The sequence below is a fragment of the Semicossyphus pulcher genome, unplaced genomic scaffold (assembly GCF_022749685.1).
Source record: "Semicossyphus pulcher isolate SPU_LCO1_2020_fin unplaced genomic scaffold, fSemPul1.0.p SCAF_5, whole genome shotgun sequence".
NCBI classification, from domain to species: Eukaryota; Metazoa; Chordata; class Actinopteri; order Labriformes; family Labridae; genus Semicossyphus; species Semicossyphus pulcher.
The window spans coordinates 7,475,478-7,492,795 of NW_027211726.1; the positions used below are offsets into that span (position 1 = coordinate 7,475,478).

General features: G+C 39.7%; 3 protein-coding genes across 4 annotated transcripts; 2 read left to right on the forward strand and 1 right to left on the reverse strand.

Annotated features, from left to right (window-relative positions):
- Nucleotides 1–80: 80 nt before the first annotated feature.
- fbxl6 (F-box and leucine-rich repeat protein 6) lies at nt 81–4,728 on the reverse strand. The gene is made up of 9 exons (XM_069681785.1): nt 4,128–4,728; nt 3,639–3,797; nt 3,444–3,507; nt 2,789–2,920; nt 2,273–2,380; nt 2,042–2,155; nt 1,398–1,629; nt 869–1,106; nt 81–745 (listed from the first exon to the last, which is right to left on the reverse strand). Exons 1-9 carry the CDS (start codon nt 4,661–4,663, stop codon nt 616–618), a joined length of 1,713 nt encoding a protein of 570 aa, XP_069537886.1. The 5' UTR covers nt 4,664–4,728; the 3' UTR covers nt 81–615.
- A 1,651-nt stretch (nt 4,729–6,379) lies between these two features.
- On the forward strand, nt 6,380–10,807 carry LOC138609066 (uncharacterized). 2 transcript variants are annotated; one of them, XM_069681681.1, is made up of 3 exons: nt 6,380–6,419; nt 7,434–7,563; nt 7,842–10,807. In XM_069681681.1, exons 2-3 carry the CDS (start codon nt 7,503–7,505, stop codon nt 10,343–10,345), a joined length of 2,565 nt encoding a protein of 854 aa, XP_069537782.1. In that variant the 5' UTR covers nt 6,380–6,419; nt 7,434–7,502; the 3' UTR covers nt 10,346–10,807. The 2 variants fall into 2 exon arrangements, with proteins under 2 accessions (XP_069537782.1, XP_069537781.1); XM_069681680.1 differs by having other exon boundaries at nt 6,386–6,419; nt 7,497–7,563.
- A 1,322-nt stretch (nt 10,808–12,129) lies between these two features.
- Nucleotides 12,130–16,418, forward strand: slc52a2 (solute carrier family 52 member 2). Its single transcript, XM_069681700.1, has 4 exons — nt 12,130–12,259; nt 13,686–14,544; nt 14,674–14,797; nt 16,209–16,418. The coding sequence occupies exons 1-4, from the start codon at nt 12,130–12,132 to the stop codon at nt 16,416–16,418; spliced, it is 1,323 nt and encodes a 440-aa protein (XP_069537801.1).
- The last annotated feature ends 900 nt before the right edge of the window (nt 16,419–17,318 follow it).

Sequence of the window (17,318 nt, forward strand, 5' to 3'; positions counted from 1 at the left end):
CCAATACAACACATACTGTTCAACTAAATATAATGCAGAGTCTTCACATGGTTTGTATAACGTTTACAGTTCTTGAGGCACCCATAATTCAACATTAAAAGGACAGCACCCTCTGGTGGAAAGAAATAAACCAACTTTATCGTAGCATGATAAATTCATTTTAATTGCAAATATTTGACATTTGTCCAGAATTATTGTTACTTGGTGGAAAAGAATTACAAAAATGACCTTTAAGAAATCCTGATATACACTTCTAAATTGTCTCTGTAGGTTAACAACAGAGGTGATTCATATAAATGAAGTCCAACATGTTTGTGTCATCTTCAAGATCTTACTGATTGTTAACTGACATCAATAGAGCAGCAACACATTTTCTCTCTGGATACCATATCCTCAGTTTCTGCTTTCTTGCAACATTAAGGAGTGCTTTACAGTACATGAAAGATCTTTTTGTGTGAACAGTAATCATGTAAAACAAATGTTACAAAAAACACTTAAAATAAAAAGATATCCACATTACTTAAAAAACATAATCCACAAAGAGGCATGCTTAAGGACATTCACAAAGAGGCATAAGCACAGTTCAGCTTTCCTGGAAACAAACAAATAAGAGGACTACTCCAATTTGTCCAGTAGTTGGTGAATTTCTTCTTGACCACGATAAATTCTCTTCAGTCCTCTTGGAAGATAACGGCAGGATGAAAGGTTGAGGTAGCTGAGAGAAGTCATTTGGCCAATCACTGACCTGCAAAATAAATTACAAATACAGTTTTTTGTTCTTGTGAATCCACCGGAAATTAGATTTTAAAAATGTGAATAACTGATTCATACTGAGTTCTGTTTGGTAAAGTTACTATGCATTGAATACCTGAGGGCAGATGGTGAAATCCTGGTCCCACTCAGGTTGAGTGAACGCAGGGTATCTGCACCTGACGAAAGGTAACTCACTGCTATCTCCAACTCCTCTTCAGTGAAAAGATGATTTGCAATGTCCAGCTGTTGCAGTGTTCGACTCCATTTCTCGGTTACCATGTGAAGCCCCTTTTTAGGTGATAACATCCCAACATTGCTGCTGAAATACTGTCCCCAGAACAGACACTCAAGCTCTGCCAAAAACACACACAAGAAAAAGGTAGCACTGAATCACTTTTATATGTACACAGCTGGGTATTACATTAGTGAATTCAAAACAATTACAATACCTTTGATAAAGCGCATTAAGTATAATAAAACAGAGCCACATACAAATGTCATTGTCTAAGGATTTTTGGGCCATGTTTATTAAAAAAGAAATAAAAACACTTTAATATAGTTCCAAAAACATGGTCCCATTTTGAAATCATAATTAAGTTAATAAAGTTAACCAAAGTCAAACATATGTTGTAAGAAAGTCCTACCAAGACAGGGCAGAGATGCGAGACCGGCTGGCGTGATTCGCGAACAGCCTCGAAGGTCCAGCACCCGCAGCCTGGGGGAGCCAAACAGAATGTCCCACAAATCTTTGTCGGTCATGTAGGAAAAGGACGTGGTCGCGATACAAAGCTCCTCCAGTAATGGGAAACCCGATGATGACTCGGCACCATTACGCATTGTTTTATGCAGAGGTCTGACATTCAGCATCCGAAAGGTCTGATGGGAGGTACAATAGATGTAGAATAAATCAATGAAAATATACAGTATATAGATTCATTACACACTGACGCATAACAAGCCAAACAAAATGAATAGCTGGCAGTAGACAAGAGAATTTAGTGGTGCAATTAATGAATATATTTTTATATTTTTTTTATCAATTCAGCTAATTATATTTTATCATAATTCATTGTTTCATCTTACCAATAGTTAAAAACTCAAAGTTCAAAGTGTTTTATTTGAGAAAGAAAACAAAATAATTTTTATTTAAATATGCTTAAAAAATAACTGAAACAATTAATCAAATAATAAAACATTGGAAATTGATTTTCTGTCCGTCTACAAAGGAATTAATTGTTTCAGATCTCAAAGTTTTACAATTCATTAAACTGTGGGCTTATCTTTTTACCTTGAGTTTAGGGCATGCCATCTGTAGTGCCTGGATGTTAATAGAAAGTTCACAGTCTTTGCTGTCGAGCTTTGTGTTGACCTCTAACAGCTCCAAATCAGGACAGAGTCCCCTCTGAAACACAGATACAACATGTTGAGTTTACAAGGTTAATCCATGGTCTGAAGCATTAACTCTGCACACAGTAACATTTATAAAACATATGAAGAAAAATAAGAGGGCGGGGCTCACAGCGATGGCAGCCAGAGCTCTGTCATGCTTTAGTCCATGAGTGAACAGAATTTGCTTCATCTGGCTTCCATGTTTTTCAAGGTACTCCAGGAGACCCTCAACCTGAAACTACAGCAAAAACAGGTTTTCAAGTCTTAAATCGGACATGTAAACAAGCAAAGGGGAAAACAACACCTGCTGGAGATAACTGGCTGTGAAAGGTGTATCAAATGGGACAATCATTAGCCTTAATTTAGAGAACCTATTTTAACTTATCCTTCTTCTTCTTTTGCAGGATTGACAGAGTGTTATTTTTGTGTAACTGTTTAATTTTTCTCTTTGCTTTCATTGTCATGTGCACACTCATTAAAAAAAAGTGAATTGCACTTATTGGTCCGTTCTCTATAAATAAAGGTTGACTGGTGGATGAAAAATCACGTCATGTCATGAAATCACCACCAATAAACATGTTCTTTTAAACTTAATGCTACAACATTTTCTACAAAGAATGTCTACTGAACATGCTTCTGGATGTACCTCTGAGTACTGAAGATTTATGCTCTGCAGAGACCGGCTGTGCACACCGAGGCTGTGGAAGGCCTGCACTGTCAGGTCTGTGCAGTAGGAGAGCGTGAGGGAACGAAGGTGGGGGCAGTGCTGCGACACAGCCTACATTTGATCACAACACACAAAACAAGAAAAAATAGGTAAATACAAAACATGTTGGATTCAGAGCAATAACTCATCAGGCAATATTTGGTGACAAAAAGGGCCTTAAGATGACTCCTTCTTCAACATATATTTTAGTAGTTACTTAGATGTCTTTTTTTACTCCTCAAGTCACCTATTAGGATTAGACTCACAATTGCTTTCATTATGGATTCAGCTTTTAAAATTCTTCTGGTTTTGTTTATGAAAATTTCACAAAGTCAAAGGTAAATGTATTCAAATTGCTTTTTGTGACACATCTAAAAATATTGTTTTGACTTGAGGGTCATATTTGACAAGAATACAATCAAGGGATCACTCGAGGACCTTAAATCAATATTTGTCATTTGTAATGAAAATATTAAAAATGATTAACAATCCAAAGAGTTGCCTGGTTTTTCAGTTTGGTTGATTACTTAGCTAATCCTTTCAATCCATGAGTTTATAAAAGAACAGTTAAAATATAAGAAATGTCGTGACTGACCTGAACTGCATAGCTGACATTGTTTTTCCAGTGATAGAGAGAGAAGTCTCGTAGCTGGGAGAATCTAAAAGACAAGAAAAAAGTTTACCCATTTAATTTCCAACAACATTGATATTAAACATACAGAATATCTAAGCACAAACTAACTAATAGCTCACATAATGTATATGTTGTGATAAAAGCTACAATTCAGACCTGTATTGTGACAGCCAGGTAAAAGTGTCCCGGATCCTCCTCTCAGTTTTAGGGAGCTGGCTTTTCCCCGGTGCAATCCAGAAGTGACCTATAGTCACCTTTCTCCACAGGACCGGACTGGAAGCAGCAGCGTTCCACAGGCGACAAACTCTCCCGACCCTACAGCAAAAACACAGACAAAAACAGGATTTGGGATTTATTGACTATAACTGGGTTTTGGACAGTTGGTCTATAAACAGAATCATGTGAAATAATGAAATTGATTTTCAATGTGATGAAATGTGCATTTAAACAGACAAAACATTTTCCCATGTACGTATAGAATTCGCAAGTGTTTGATCACAATTTTATAAATATAACATAGTAATAAAAATAACGTGGCACGATCATATATCATTTACCTCACTGCCTTGTAAGTTGTATCTCAGTCAGATCACAGTATACATCTGGGATTTTTAAGTGTTTGCTAATCACAGCTGTGTTGATTACCTGCATAGAAATGGTACAGCACCATCTTGGACGACCACCATCTGAAAAATATTAATGAGCACCTCCTCAGGAACGCTTTGACCCCATCTGTGGTCTGTTGCTTCTGGTGGTACAAATAAAGTAGTGTCCTCTTTTTCCTTGGCAACTGGCATAACCACCAGTTTAGGCTTTACAGAGGCTGTCTTCTTCCTCTTACTCTGAACAGCTTTTATTTTTGCTTTAGTTAGCTTTTTCTTCTTTTTCGCCTTCTTCGGGGGAGTCCAGGCTGAACCATCATACTGAGAAGTAGTACTGGATATGACAAGAAGCATATCTTCCCCTTGTTCCACTGTGTAGCCAAGCGGGGCTGGCCGGGAGACCCTGACCTTTTTTCTCTTCTTGGATTTTGCATTTGCAGGCTCACCAGCGGTTCGCTTCAAAGATGCTTTCTTTGGCTTTGGTTCATCGTCTCCTTGACCTGAAGTATTTGATGTGCTTGGTGCGGCGTCTTCTCTCCTTTCCCCGGGGGTTAAAGGCTCTGTTTCAGAGGACTCCATTGCGCATTACTAACTAGCCAAGTTTATAACAAGCTTTGTTCCATTAAAATCAGTTACTGGCTGATCAGCATCTGGAAAGAGAATCAGAGGAAGGTGTTGTTACTACATATGTTTGTATGAAAATGTCATGTTGATTTTAGAAATGATTTTAAGATTCATTTAAACACAGGCTAGCCCCTCCCTATATTTCTGACCTTTTATCCCCCTATCAGCCAGTAGGCAGTCTAATAGTGCTTTGCTGGCCTTTCATAGGTCTAGGCTGAAAATAAAATGTGATGGAGCTTTTGCTGTCAGAGTCCCCAGACTTTGGAGCAACCTGCCAGAGGAGATCAGAATCGGGGAGTCAGTGCCCTGTTTCATCTCACTACTTAAGACATACCTTTACAAAAAAAGCTTTTACTCTGTGATGTTATTTTAATTCATTGTATTGTCTTTTTTATTGCATTGTATTTTATCTTTTTTTTCATTAATTTTATTTATCTGTCTGCTTTTATTGTCTGTTGTGAAGCACTTTGTTACCCGTTTTGAAACCGGCTATACAAAAGAAAGTATTATTATTATTATGCAGTGAACTTGAGGAAATACAACTCATGAGATCACAATCGTATCCAGTGTCTTATTTACAGTATATCAGAGCACAGTTGTGGATATTTTTAGGCAGTTGAATCTCATTCTGATGTCACATTTCAATACCAGTTTTATTTAAAAGTATTTTGTAAGAAACACAAAAAGCAAAGATTTCTCAGTTAGAGCTACAAGAGATAGAGCAATATCGTGCATTTCTAAAATCTTGTCTAATCCAGTTTAAGCTGTTTAAATTCTCAGGACAGAACCATCCACTTGTAGAGTGATGGAAGTGAAAGACAAATGGCTTTGGTTGGAAAATGCATGGCTTACTTAGAATGAAAAACACACAAACAACAATACATCACATCATATGTTGGTAATATATTTACACGATTGTGATAACATATAATCTACCAGTATTGAGGGTGAGGGGTATCATTTTGTTCCCAAGTTGTGCTGACCATTCTGGGAAAAAGAAACACGAAGCCTGTTAAAAAAGCTTTAGAAAATATTGAGGTTTTCCGACATTTTATTTTTTACCTCTCACAGACTAATTTAATTTTTTTTATTTGTTTTCTCTTAGAGCTGCGTGCGCATCTGCGATTGTGTGTAAATGGAGAACCAAGCAGTATGCCAGTCACATCCATCAATGAAATAAGTAAAACGCCACCAAACTATACATATGAATAAAACAACAACGGTTTCGGTGGCGTCAAATGAAATTAAACCTTTCACTCATAATAGCATACGAGGAGACGCTTAATTGTTAGCTTATTTTCAATCAATCACACTGGTTGTTCGACTTAATTAAACTAACATTACAATGAAGAAGTCAGTAAGCCATGCAACATAAGGTAATAGAACGATTTCATATCAACTGAAGGTACGTTGACAAGAAAACCAATAAACAGAAACGGTTTCTGGACTAAAAATGTAGTAATTTGTACTCTGTGTTGCTATTTTACATTACCTGCTTCTAGTTCCTGTAAACGGCTAGCAACCTCCTATAGCCTAGCAAACCCATAATGCATTTCAAACCTTCACTGTGATTGGTGGAGAACTCGTCAATAGCCCTCCTTTTGTAAAACTATCCAATCACTGAACAGCCCACTGTGTTGACGCTCTCGTGTGTTGTGAAGCTGAGAAGGAGCGAATGTGATGGTGTGGTGGTCTGTAGTGTGGTTTCTTGGTAAGAACAAATATCTTTAAACGGAGCCTTTACTGCTTGTACATTTGAAATTCTTCGGAAGTTTCAGAGCATACAGCCTAGCTCGTTTGCTCTGTTGTTATTGCATTTTAGTATGCTGAGTTAAATGCAGGTTAAGTTGGTGCTAACACAAGGCTAACATTAGCATGCAAAAGTTGTGCAGATTAGCACTCATTTGCAGATATAGCGTTAATGCTTTTATTCGAAAAGGTTATACCTGTTCTTAGAGACAGTTCAATTAATTGTTGTGAATATCTGAATTTTATGGAAAAGACTGAAAAGAAGTATATTTATTTTGCATGTGAATATTCAGGGGTGGTATGTTGGTGGTGTGGAGGTAACGGCCCTTTAATAAACCCTACCTGCACGAGGTTTATAATGTTTGTTTTATTCAAACTGTTTTCTAAAAAGTTGTTAATTTAAATGTATGAAACTTTTGATGATTAGAGGCATTTTTAATATATGTTTTTGATATATTGTCCACACTGTTTTTAACACAAGGGTGGACTGTCAATGAGGTTATACAATTATTATACAATTAAACATTAACACCTAAGCTTTCAATCCATTAGACAAAACTAGCTTCAGCAATTAGATAATTATAGTTTATTAAAATGACATCTTACTAAATAGAAAAATGTTTAAAAACATTTTTATTTTCTTTTGTGGCTTTTTATACTGTGTCTTTGCGCATGCTGATGCCAAGGGGAGGCATTTTTCTGCAGGAGTGCATCTTTCAGGACAACACTGAGAGTGACATTATTTTACTACATAAAACACTGACTGAAAATTATTTAATTATTGTCTTTGTGATTTGTGTCTAGATATGTTTTCTTTGCTTTAAGGAATTGACTATCCATTTTTAACTGATATAAATCAAGCTGCAATTAACTTTAACACATGGAAAACAGTCAAAGTTATAAATGTGATGGTAGAAATTTCATAATAATCAGTTCAAGCTTTATCTGTTGCTGTTTACCTTCACCTTCTACTTAGAGTGGTCACGCCTCCACATGCAGGAAATTGAAACTTTTCAACAGCGTCTCTCTTTTAAATCAGCACACAATGGAGGAGTATGAAGATTTCTCCCTCTCTGGTAAAGCGGCTGTTACCGAAGCTAATCTGAGTAAGTAAAACTGCCACATTGTAAAGCTGTTTTTATAGTGACTACATGTTTTTTTTCATATATATTTATAAAATAATTTTATAACAAATTTTTGGAGCATCTTTGTATTTCTTTAACATTTTCCACATACAGACTTCTTGTGTAACCATGTGTTGCCTGAACAAATAGATATAATCCAGCACAGTCCCCACCTCCACCCATCCATTCAATTAAAGTTTAAACTTTGTCTTTGCCAAGCATCACTTTTCTGCTCACTTGCTTACTTTTCTATTTTTCAGGGGATGAGTACTATTGGAAGCTTGTTGCAGACTTCATTGGTGCTCAGTCGGGAGAAGGATTAGAGCTTGACATAGCACCATGCAAGAACAGAGTTTTGATTCAAGTAGGACTGTTGAGAGAGGACAATAACTTTCCGTGGATTGTCACTGTAGACTGGCTCAAGAAAATCTTCCCCCGTCATCAATCAGCTGACTTTCGGCGCTTGATTGAAAGAGGCATCGCAACAACTTTGAGTCTGGGAAGTAATGCGAGATTAACCTTCCTGGAATCAGACGTCAACTTCAGCTTTGTTGGGCCAATATGTGACAGCATCGGAATTGAACGAGAACATCTTCTGGAAATGAGGGGTTTTTCAGAGCGAGCACAGTCAATTGAAGTTACAAACGGATTGATTCTGGAATTGAGCAACTTTGTCACTAGGGAGAAAATTTCGCCTGTTGTAATTGTTCCTTGGCTTACAAACTTCAACCCAGAGTTCTGTACGAATGGGAATATTCAGAGTGCATATGCAGCCCTTAAACCCAGGATCAAAAAGTTACAGACTCACTGCCGCAATAATGAAACAAGAAGTCACAGGAGGAATGCAGCGATGGAAAATCTCCTTCAAAGTCCTTTTGAACTGGTGAAGGAAAAAAAACCTAAATTCATTGTGAAGAAACGCATGAGGAGAGAGGACAGAATATATTCAGAAAAAGTCGCAATCAAGGAGGAAAATGAGAACTATGAAATCATGCCAGACGAGGGGTCTGAGATGAACAGAGGAGTTTTTAAGAAATTGATACTGAAAGAATATGTCTCTGAAAGTGAGGAGAGTGATGAGGACTCGGATGCAGCCGAGAGCGGAGAGGAAACCTCAGATCAAAAAAGAGAGGCCCCGACTCTGCTTGACATTGCAATGCTGTCCGTCCAAAAGCTGTCGAGTATGTACGGCGGGAAAACCGCAGCATGCAAGCAAATTTCCTTAGATCTCCTCAAAAATCAGTACACTCTGACATGCAAAGAGCATCCAGCCATGGCAGAGTTTGAGAAAACACTCGACTCACTCTGTGGTGATGTTTCAGTCGCCTCTCCTGTGGTGTTTTTGAACTACAACGCCCATTTCCTTGTTGACGTGCAGGACGCCATCGAGCAGCAGATTATGATCTTTGAAAAAGAGATCATGCTGTCAACGGGAGAGAAACTAGGCCGGGACAAGCTTCCAAAATTTAGTAACTTTATGAATATGTCAGAAAGTGCCACTGCACGCTACATTCACATGGCTTGTGATATCTTGAGCCCTCGCTCCCCTGATACGCAAAACTACAGAAAGCACTGGGTAGCTTTCTGCATGGAAAAGAATAATCCAACCAGACTGGCATTGAATCCTTTAAACCGATACGACTACTTTGAGGCTGCAGCAGGACTTATTCACCATCACAAAGAGATCGCCCTCTTCTTCTCTGATTTGCTGTCATTGGACGACGACAAGTGTCCAAACATTGTTCTGGAGAGTGTCAGCGCTGATGCTAATGATTCAATGATACAGAGCTTCGTGTGTGTTCTTGCCATCGTTTACTGCAAAATCCTCGGCCCTTACTGGCAGCTTCTGAAAAGCGGAGGGGAGTACTCGCTCTTCAGCCACTACATACTTTGTCTCTACCAAAAGTTCCTTGACTGGTCCAAAGATCCTGCAACCCTTCTGGAGCCTGAAGGTGCCACAAATGTTTTCCAGCAGTTCCCATTGCAGGAGAAAACCTTCAGTGGAGTGTTTCATTACTGTGGTCAGTGGCACACAAACAGGGACTTAATCAGAGCGTGCTTAAAGAGGATGGTAAAGGCGATTGCTGCTGTCACTGACGAACACCTGAGGGATTTCCTGCCTGGGGGAAAATGTGCTCAGGTCCCTTCACCAGATTTGAGCTTGCAGCTGGTAAGTTGCACATTCTCCGTCCTGATGGCGGAGTATCCCTTTAGCAAAGAAAGCCCTTGCAAGAAGGAGAAGCCAGACAAGTCATCCAAACACTCCTCAAGCAAGAACTTCTCATCAGGTAGCTCTCAGGAAGAAAATGAGCGATCTGAGCAGTCAGATCACAGTGCAGAGGAAGCTTCTGTTTGGCAAGCTAGAAAGAAAAGTTACAAAATAAAATCAGAAAAAGAAGAGGTTGAGGAGAACAATGATAGGGATTACATCATAGCTACAGTGACCAGTAACGGAGGGCCGTGCAAGACGCAGCAGGATGTTGACAAAATGCTGCTTCGTTTTGATGGAAAATCACGAGCTGACAAACGGGAAGGAATCCGCTGTGAGTTAGTGTACCAGAAAATGATCCTGAACAACCCAGACCCCAACCTGGATTGTGTTTACGATTACAGCACAAACATGGCGTTGAAGCTGAAGATGGTCCTCCCACGTGTGAAACCCGGGTACTCGCTTGTTTGGGCGCCTAAAAAGACCAGAGCAAAGCCTGTGCCTCACAACACAGTGGATGCTGCAACTCATCAGAGTGAGGGCAGCCAAGTATGAGAGACTTAAGTGCATCTAAAACATCTGAATATGAGAAAAAAAGAGGTTGATAAAGACTTGGAATGAATGGGGGAGAAACTTGGGTTAACCTGATTTTCTCATATGACTTTATATTTACAAACCAAGCAGAAATACACACAATGACCTAAATACTTCAACACAAATACAATATTATGTATGATTCTGTTTATGCCAGATGCAGCTGTCACATGTTTGTTACGTACTATATTTTTATTTCCAATTGTGAAATTGACACGGTTTGATTTTGTGGCTCTTATACCTTTGACATAACTTCCTAAATTGCATCATGGTGTATTATACTACTTTTCTAGAGAGTTAACTTTGTTTTTGTTGAAAAGAAACACTTTTTTTATTTGAGATTGTACCCATTGTAATCATGCACATAGCAATAACCATTGCTGACGTAAAAGATGTTATATTTGCTGCTGATAGAATAAACATCTTTCCTTATATTTTGTCAATTACTTTTTAAACTCTATGACAAGCTGCAAAAAAAGAGTTAAGTTTTTCAAAATCAACCTTGTTTAAGTTCAAGTTCATGACTGTTTTTTCCAGCATCAATCAGCTTTTTGTTTTCGTCTGTCACATAATAATCCTCGTGTTTCTTAGATTTCGCATTTGAGGTTGCATCACAGGCATCAGCAGTGTCAATGAGTTTGTGCTTATAAAGGCTTTGTCTGGTAGGGGCTATGGGGTAGAAGATAGGTAGGCAGTAATGAAAAAGGGTCTTAATGGGTCTAATGGGGTCAATGTGTCAAATCCTCATGAGGAAAACCAACCATTTTATTTGATGTTATGACATACTTTTGCTGTTGTATCTAAGCGAATATGTCACAACAAATTGTTGTGACAAACTACAATTGTCAAAATAAGATATGTCATTGTTACATTTTTAGATGAAGACCTTGGTTTTAAGTTAACTGTCTCTGATGAGCCACTCGCAGTCGTTGTCAGCGGGAAGAAAAACGAACACACCCATCTCATCCAACCGTTGGTCCACGAGGAGGCCTGAAGCGATGGTGCCTTCACGATTTTCGGAAAACCGAAGCAAACTTGTCTTTTCAGCCAAGAGATATCAGTCATATTTAGATAATACATCTCACGTGATGTTAGGCAGTGCTTTTTGTCGAAAAAACAGTATTCAATCAAAAATGATGCCCATTTAGAGTTGTGAACTATTTTTTAAGCTCCTGTGAGGAACTATTGGTTTGTATTGATTTTGGCAACCCCTGTGGACAAAGCAGTACCTCTTATCTCTTTGCTGATTTTGTCCTGTACGTGCTTAAGTGGTTCTTTTAACAACAACAAAAAAATCATCCTGCTTCCTTTAACAGTCATATGTATCACTCACTTTAAATTTTAGCCCTGGTAAATGTAAACAAAGGCAGCATGCAGTTAATCTCTTCGTCTGACACCTGTCCCCCGCCAGCAGTTTCAGGCATTAAAAATAACTATACAGCTTAATAAGTCTTGTTGGTTGCTGATGGTCTGGTTTGCTTTTGTAGGTCATATAGAGAAATCAGAATTGATTTCAGTTTGTTTCATAAGCAGTGAAAAACTCCCGAGAAGGGCTTTATCTGTGACGTACAAATTTCCGAGGGGCAAGTGAATGCAACCGAAGGGGCGGGAACTTTGCGTAAGTGTCTGTCCACCATTCTCACGGTACGGCGGCGTGTAAAAGAATACATTGTCGGTGTTTTTCCCAACAAAGTCAAGCGGTGCACCACATTTTCTTCCTTTTGTTAGCCGGGGTAAGCGGTACCATGTTCGGCAGCTGGTGGAGAAGTGCAGCGGTGACCCACGGGCTCATAGCTCTGTTCGCCATGGGCTCCTGGATTTCCGTCAACAGTCTGTGGGTCGAGCTCCCGGTGGTTGTCAACGTGCTGCCCGAAGGTCAGTGCTTCTTTTTCTGGAGTCCGTGTTCACCTTATCTGGCCTTTGGTCTATTAGGCAAGCCTTTGTTAATTCACAGGCACACTTTTTTGATCCTTTTGCTTTATTATTCAAGCTTTGGTTGCTTCAGTTATACGTTATTGATGTTAGCTCCTGCTAAATGACCAGAGCTAGCCAACAAATACTATTCAATACGTATAATAATAATAGGAAACATTTTAATACAACTTAAACGGGTATAAAATAGTGGATAATAATAATACTTTACAATAACTCAACGCTATTTAATAACGTTTCTCAAGTACAGCACGTGAGTACAATTTGAACGGAACCATTTATAGTGAGTCATGTTTCTACAGTACTTTGACATTTCAGAGGGAGACCTTGTACTCCAAATCTACTACATTTATTTGCCAGCTGTACTAACTTACAGATTTAGGTTTTACTCAAAAAAACGTGATCAGTTTTAAAATTTGATTTGATTTAATTTGGGAAACCCAGAAGGAACCCTTAAATAATATTACTCAACGACTGACATAATAGAATCAGAGTCAGAATCAGTTTTATTGGTATGTGGGCACATAGGCTACAAGGAATTTTTCTCTCAATGTACAGAAACACAAATTGACGTACTACACTTAAAACAAGGACAGGTTAGACAAGGTAACACAGACACTTAGACACTAAAAAACCTAAAACTACTATATACTGTGTGTGTGTGTGTATATATATACACATTATTTAGTATATACACTTATTATAGACAGGAGACAATAGTGCAATGATCAGTGCAAAGTCACAGAGATAAATATTGTTATGAATCAGGTTGTTATATACAAAAGGTAGAATGTTCCTCTGTCTGGATGTTTTGGCATACAGTGTTCTGTAACGCCTGCCGGATGGGAAGTTCAAACAGTTTGTGACCCGGGTGTGAGGGTACTGCAGTGATGTTACCTGCAGGTCGGCCCCGATAATCCTCTCTGCAGACCTGATTGTCCGTTGCAGTCTGTATCTGTCCCGTTTGGTGGCAGATCCAAACCAAACAGTGAAGGACGTGCAGAGAACAGACTGGATGATGGCGGTATTAAAAAAAAACAGGTTGAACTTCCTGAGCTGACGCAGGAAGTACATCACCTGCACATGGGAGGTCCACTTCAGGTTCTGGGAGATTGTAGATCCCAGAAACCCGAAGGTGTCCAGGTGCTGTTGAGGATTGTGACCATTATATAAATTAAAAAACTTCATTCCTCAAGATACATTTTAGGAATGTATCCATCCACTGCGCTCAGATTGTTTCAAGCAGGAGGACAAAGGAGAGAGGAGACAAGGAGGGGTGAAAATAAGGGGTGAAGGAATTAGAAAGCATGATTTAATCAGGACTGATGAAAGCCTTATACATACTAACACTGTCTTTCCTCTCTTTTAGGATGGAACCTGCCTGCATATCTCTCAGTATTAATAGCGTTTGGGAACCTTGGTCCTATAGCGGTGACCATCACTCATCACTGCGCTCCAGGACGTTTAAACGAGCGCCTCGTCATCCACTGCATCCAGATACTGGCAGTGGCAGCATCCGCTCTCTTGGCTATCTTTTGGTCGCACACCGTCATAATAGCTGGAGAAGAAAGGTCGCTGCTGTTCCTGCTCTTCACTTTTTTGTTGTCTTTGGTTTGCTGCACATCCAACGTCACCTTCCTGCCTTTTATGTTCCGTTACCCCCCGGAGTATATCCGCACGTTCTTCATCGGTCAGGGCTTCAGCGCCTTGTTTCCCTGCATTGTGGCTTTAGGGCAGGGCGTCGGCAAGCTGGAGTGTAAAACTGTGAACGGCACAGTGAAGCCAGAGTATCTCCAGGAGAACTTTCCTGCACAGAACTTCTTCTGGTTCCTGTGTGTCATGCTGTCAATCTCATGTGCGAGTTTCTGGGCTTTATTACGGAGACAGACTGGGCCACAGAAAGATGCACTACCACAGGAGAACGACAACTCAACAGTGGCCAAAAACGGCGAGGAAACACATCCGCTACATAACGGAGGGACGACGCCCGTGTCTGAGGAGCAGGTGCAGGTGGAGGAACCACAACCTGCTCAGACATTTTGGACACAGCGGAACATCTACCTGCTGTTCCTGCTCGCTGTCTCTAATGCGCTCACCAATGGGGTCCTGCCATCTGTGCAGAGTTTCTCCTGTTTGCCTTATGGCTCCATGACCTTTCACCTCTCTGTGGTCCTCGGCAACATAGCAAACCCCCTGGCCTGCTTCCTCGCCATGTTTGTTGTTGTGAGGTGAGAAAATAAAAGAATGATGACAAATTTTTCAAAGATTTCTAGTACAATTATTTTTTTGTATTTGATAGTTGTTTCCACTGATTCTTATAACAGAGGTTTTGATTTGCCCAATTATTTGTCTTGCAGGTCCTCTGCTGGTCTGGGCGTCTTGTCTTTAGTAGGGGGAGTATTTGCTTCCTATCTCATGGCGTTAGCAGCACTCAGCCCCTGCCCTCCTCTTCTCGGAAACCCTGCTGGTGTGGCTTTAGTGGTGAGTTCAACACTTGTAATGCAGTAACAGTAAAACAGTTAATGTTTTATGGATGCAGTGACATTCCTTGGTCATTTCTCTGTGCCTGAAAAATGTTGAACTAATAAGTGAAGAACGTTTTTCTCAACTTTTCCTTTAGATTTTGTTGCTCGTAATACTTTATACAAACGTAATTTGCTCGTCATTTTGGACATATTTTTAGAGCAGGGTTTAATTTAAAATACATGGACAGGATACTCAGAATGTAATTTTATTACCTAAACTTTATTCACTTTATTTTGCAGTTCATTAAAGTCAAGGTCCTCAAATTTTACGTTTCCAAAACACAAGCCACCAAGTTAGAACTAAATTGAATAGTCTTGAAGTGACAAACTTTAAATTTAAATAAAGAACTTGTTGATAAAAAATAAACAAACATTGTAAATTTGATGATTTCAAGCCATTACATGCTCTTTGTTACACATACATTTCAGTCTATATGAAAAAAGTATTAAAGGGCCAGTTCACCGATTTTCAACCTCAGTCCTATCTTACTATCATGGGGAGCTAATGCCATTATGGTAGGAAAAAAATGCAATTTCACTCTGTGCCTCTGGAGGACGCTGTCTGCTTCTCCAATGGCCCCTAGAAAACCTCCTCCAGACTACGTAAAACGCGTCATCTGGCGGAGGCCAGGGAGCTCGCTAAACTACACTTCCTGAATCTAGGATGCCCGCCTCTGATGTCATGTCTCGTTCAAAATCGTCAGGTTTGAAATGTAGACTGCAGACCTGAAGATTTTTTAGACAATCCACCGGTATATTCTCCGTCGGATTCTGTACCGCTCGGAGCCGTTGCCTGCAGCAATCAATGTCCTTGACTGGAAAACGGTAGTATTTCACTCCAGCGTCTCTCGCTGGGCCGTTCCTTTCAGAGGGAGGGGCGCAATGCATGCTGGGTGTTGTAGGAATGTAGAATGGGCGAAACCACGAGCTGTTTGCACAACTTTCTCCACAGCTATGGCGCCAATTTCAAATATTATTGATTCTATTGATTACCGAGAACACCACCTTTGACTGACAGTGGCTTTCTCCAGGGGCGAACTGCTCCTTTAAAGACCCTGAAAACCCAATTTCTTAATCTTCTTATGACTATTAGTTGTGGGGACCTGTATTAAAATAATATCTATCTGCCTAAGTTTAAAAGATTTCTCTTCTTTGTTTTTGCCCTGTGCTGCTTTAAAGTAGATGAATATAGGTTATCGACAGCGACAGTGAGAGATCAAAACTCTGCAGCTCGAGTGGACACATGCGCATAGACAAAACACAAGCAAATTAAATAAAATATGACTACACATGGACAGTATTTAGAAAAACATCTGAAAAAACATCTAAAATCAGTGATTTTATCAGCACTCTTGTGCCCCCTACAGGTCATCTCCTGGATCATTTTCACCGGCTTCTTCTCCTACCTGAAGGTGGTCATTGGGACTTTGCTTCACGAGGCCGGTCACGCTGCCCTGCTGTGGTGCGGCATCTCCATCCAGGCCGGCTCCCTCATCGGGGCCCTCACCATGTTCCCTCTGATCAACATCTATCACGTGTTCTCCCCTGCTCAGGAATGTGTGGACAACTGCAGTTAACAGGAGGGAGATACGTTATGTTTTTATGGACACTGTTCTCTTTCAATCGTCTTGGGAAATTGCTGTTTTTCTGCTCCTGAGTGAAGCACCTGATCGGTCTTGATATCCGTCTTTCTCCTCATCCTCCGCTGGTTCAGAGTCTGTGAGAGCAAAAACATTCCCACATAATGGGAGCATTGTGTTGCTGCACATTGGCCAAGGGGATGTAAAATGCATATGATGCAGTCATACCACAAGTGCTTGTGGTGGTTTATAAGTAATCTCTGTAGTACGAGTTATTTACATTAGCGAAAACAGCTGCTGATGGATGTGTTTGCCTTTATAACAGACCACATGACAACGTTATTCCCTCAGGGACACAATGATGAACTTTTTCATCCACATTTGTTGCTCCTGAATCTTATCTATGAGAAATATTCACAACAACTACAGTTTCATTTATTCAAATGAGCCAAGTGGTGTTTTTTTCATCAGTTTTTTTTATTATTGATTTAAAAAAAATAATGTTTTCTACCTCTTCCCTTTGATCCATGTAAGCATTGATGACTTAAACTGATCATATTGACAGTTTCATCAGCGCCAGATAAACAATCACATCTTGCTTATGTCAGTATTATGAAAACTGTTTAATTTGTAATGCAGTAACTAAAAGACACGCATTTTTTATAGTGCAGTGACATTCCCTTATATTAAAGTTGTAATCTCGAAGATTTCAGTTTCGTTCTCTTTGGCGGCACCTGTGGCGATAAACAGTAATTGCGGGAGCACACTTCCCAGATATCCAGACAGTGCTGCATGTGTGACGTCCACGGTTGGCTCTGGTTGTAACTCTTGATTTTCCTCACTGACGGTCGCTTTCCTTTTCAGACTGTTTGCTTCATCTGAGCGTCGAGTTTGTTT

What these genes read in the sequence shown, in the direction of transcription:
- fbxl6 (XM_069681785.1), bottom strand. Translation starts at nt 4,663, where the DNA reads ATGGAGTCCTCTGAAACAGAGCCTTTAACCCCCGGGGAAAGGAGAGAA. An exon ending in TAAATCTTCAGTACTCAGAG is followed by an intron (nt 2,381 to 2,788) that starts GTACATCCAGAA and finishes TTTTTGCTGTAG; the next exon opens with TTTCAGGTTGAGGGTCTCCT. An exon ending in TGGCATGCCCTAAACTCAAG is followed by an intron (nt 1,630 to 2,041) that starts GTAAAAAGATAA and finishes ACCTCCCATCAG; the next exon opens with ACCTTTCGGATGCTGAATGT.
- LOC138609066 (XM_069681681.1), top strand. Translation starts at nt 7,503, where the DNA reads ATGGAGGAGTATGAAGATTTCTCCCTCTCTGGTAAAGCGGCTGTTACC. An exon ending in TGTTACCGAAGCTAATCTGA is followed by an intron (nt 7,564 to 7,841) that starts GTAAGTAAAACT and finishes TCTATTTTTCAG; the next exon opens with GGGATGAGTACTATTGGAAG.
- slc52a2 (XM_069681700.1), top strand. Translation starts at nt 12,130, where the DNA reads ATGTTCGGCAGCTGGTGGAGAAGTGCAGCGGTGACCCACGGGCTCATA. An exon ending in TGTCAACGTGCTGCCCGAAG is followed by an intron (nt 12,260 to 13,685) that starts GTCAGTGCTTCT and finishes CCTCTCTTTTAG; the next exon opens with GATGGAACCTGCCTGCATAT. An exon ending in CTGCTGGTGTGGCTTTAGTG is followed by an intron (nt 14,798 to 16,208) that starts GTGAGTTCAACA and finishes TGCCCCCTACAG; the next exon opens with GTCATCTCCTGGATCATTTT.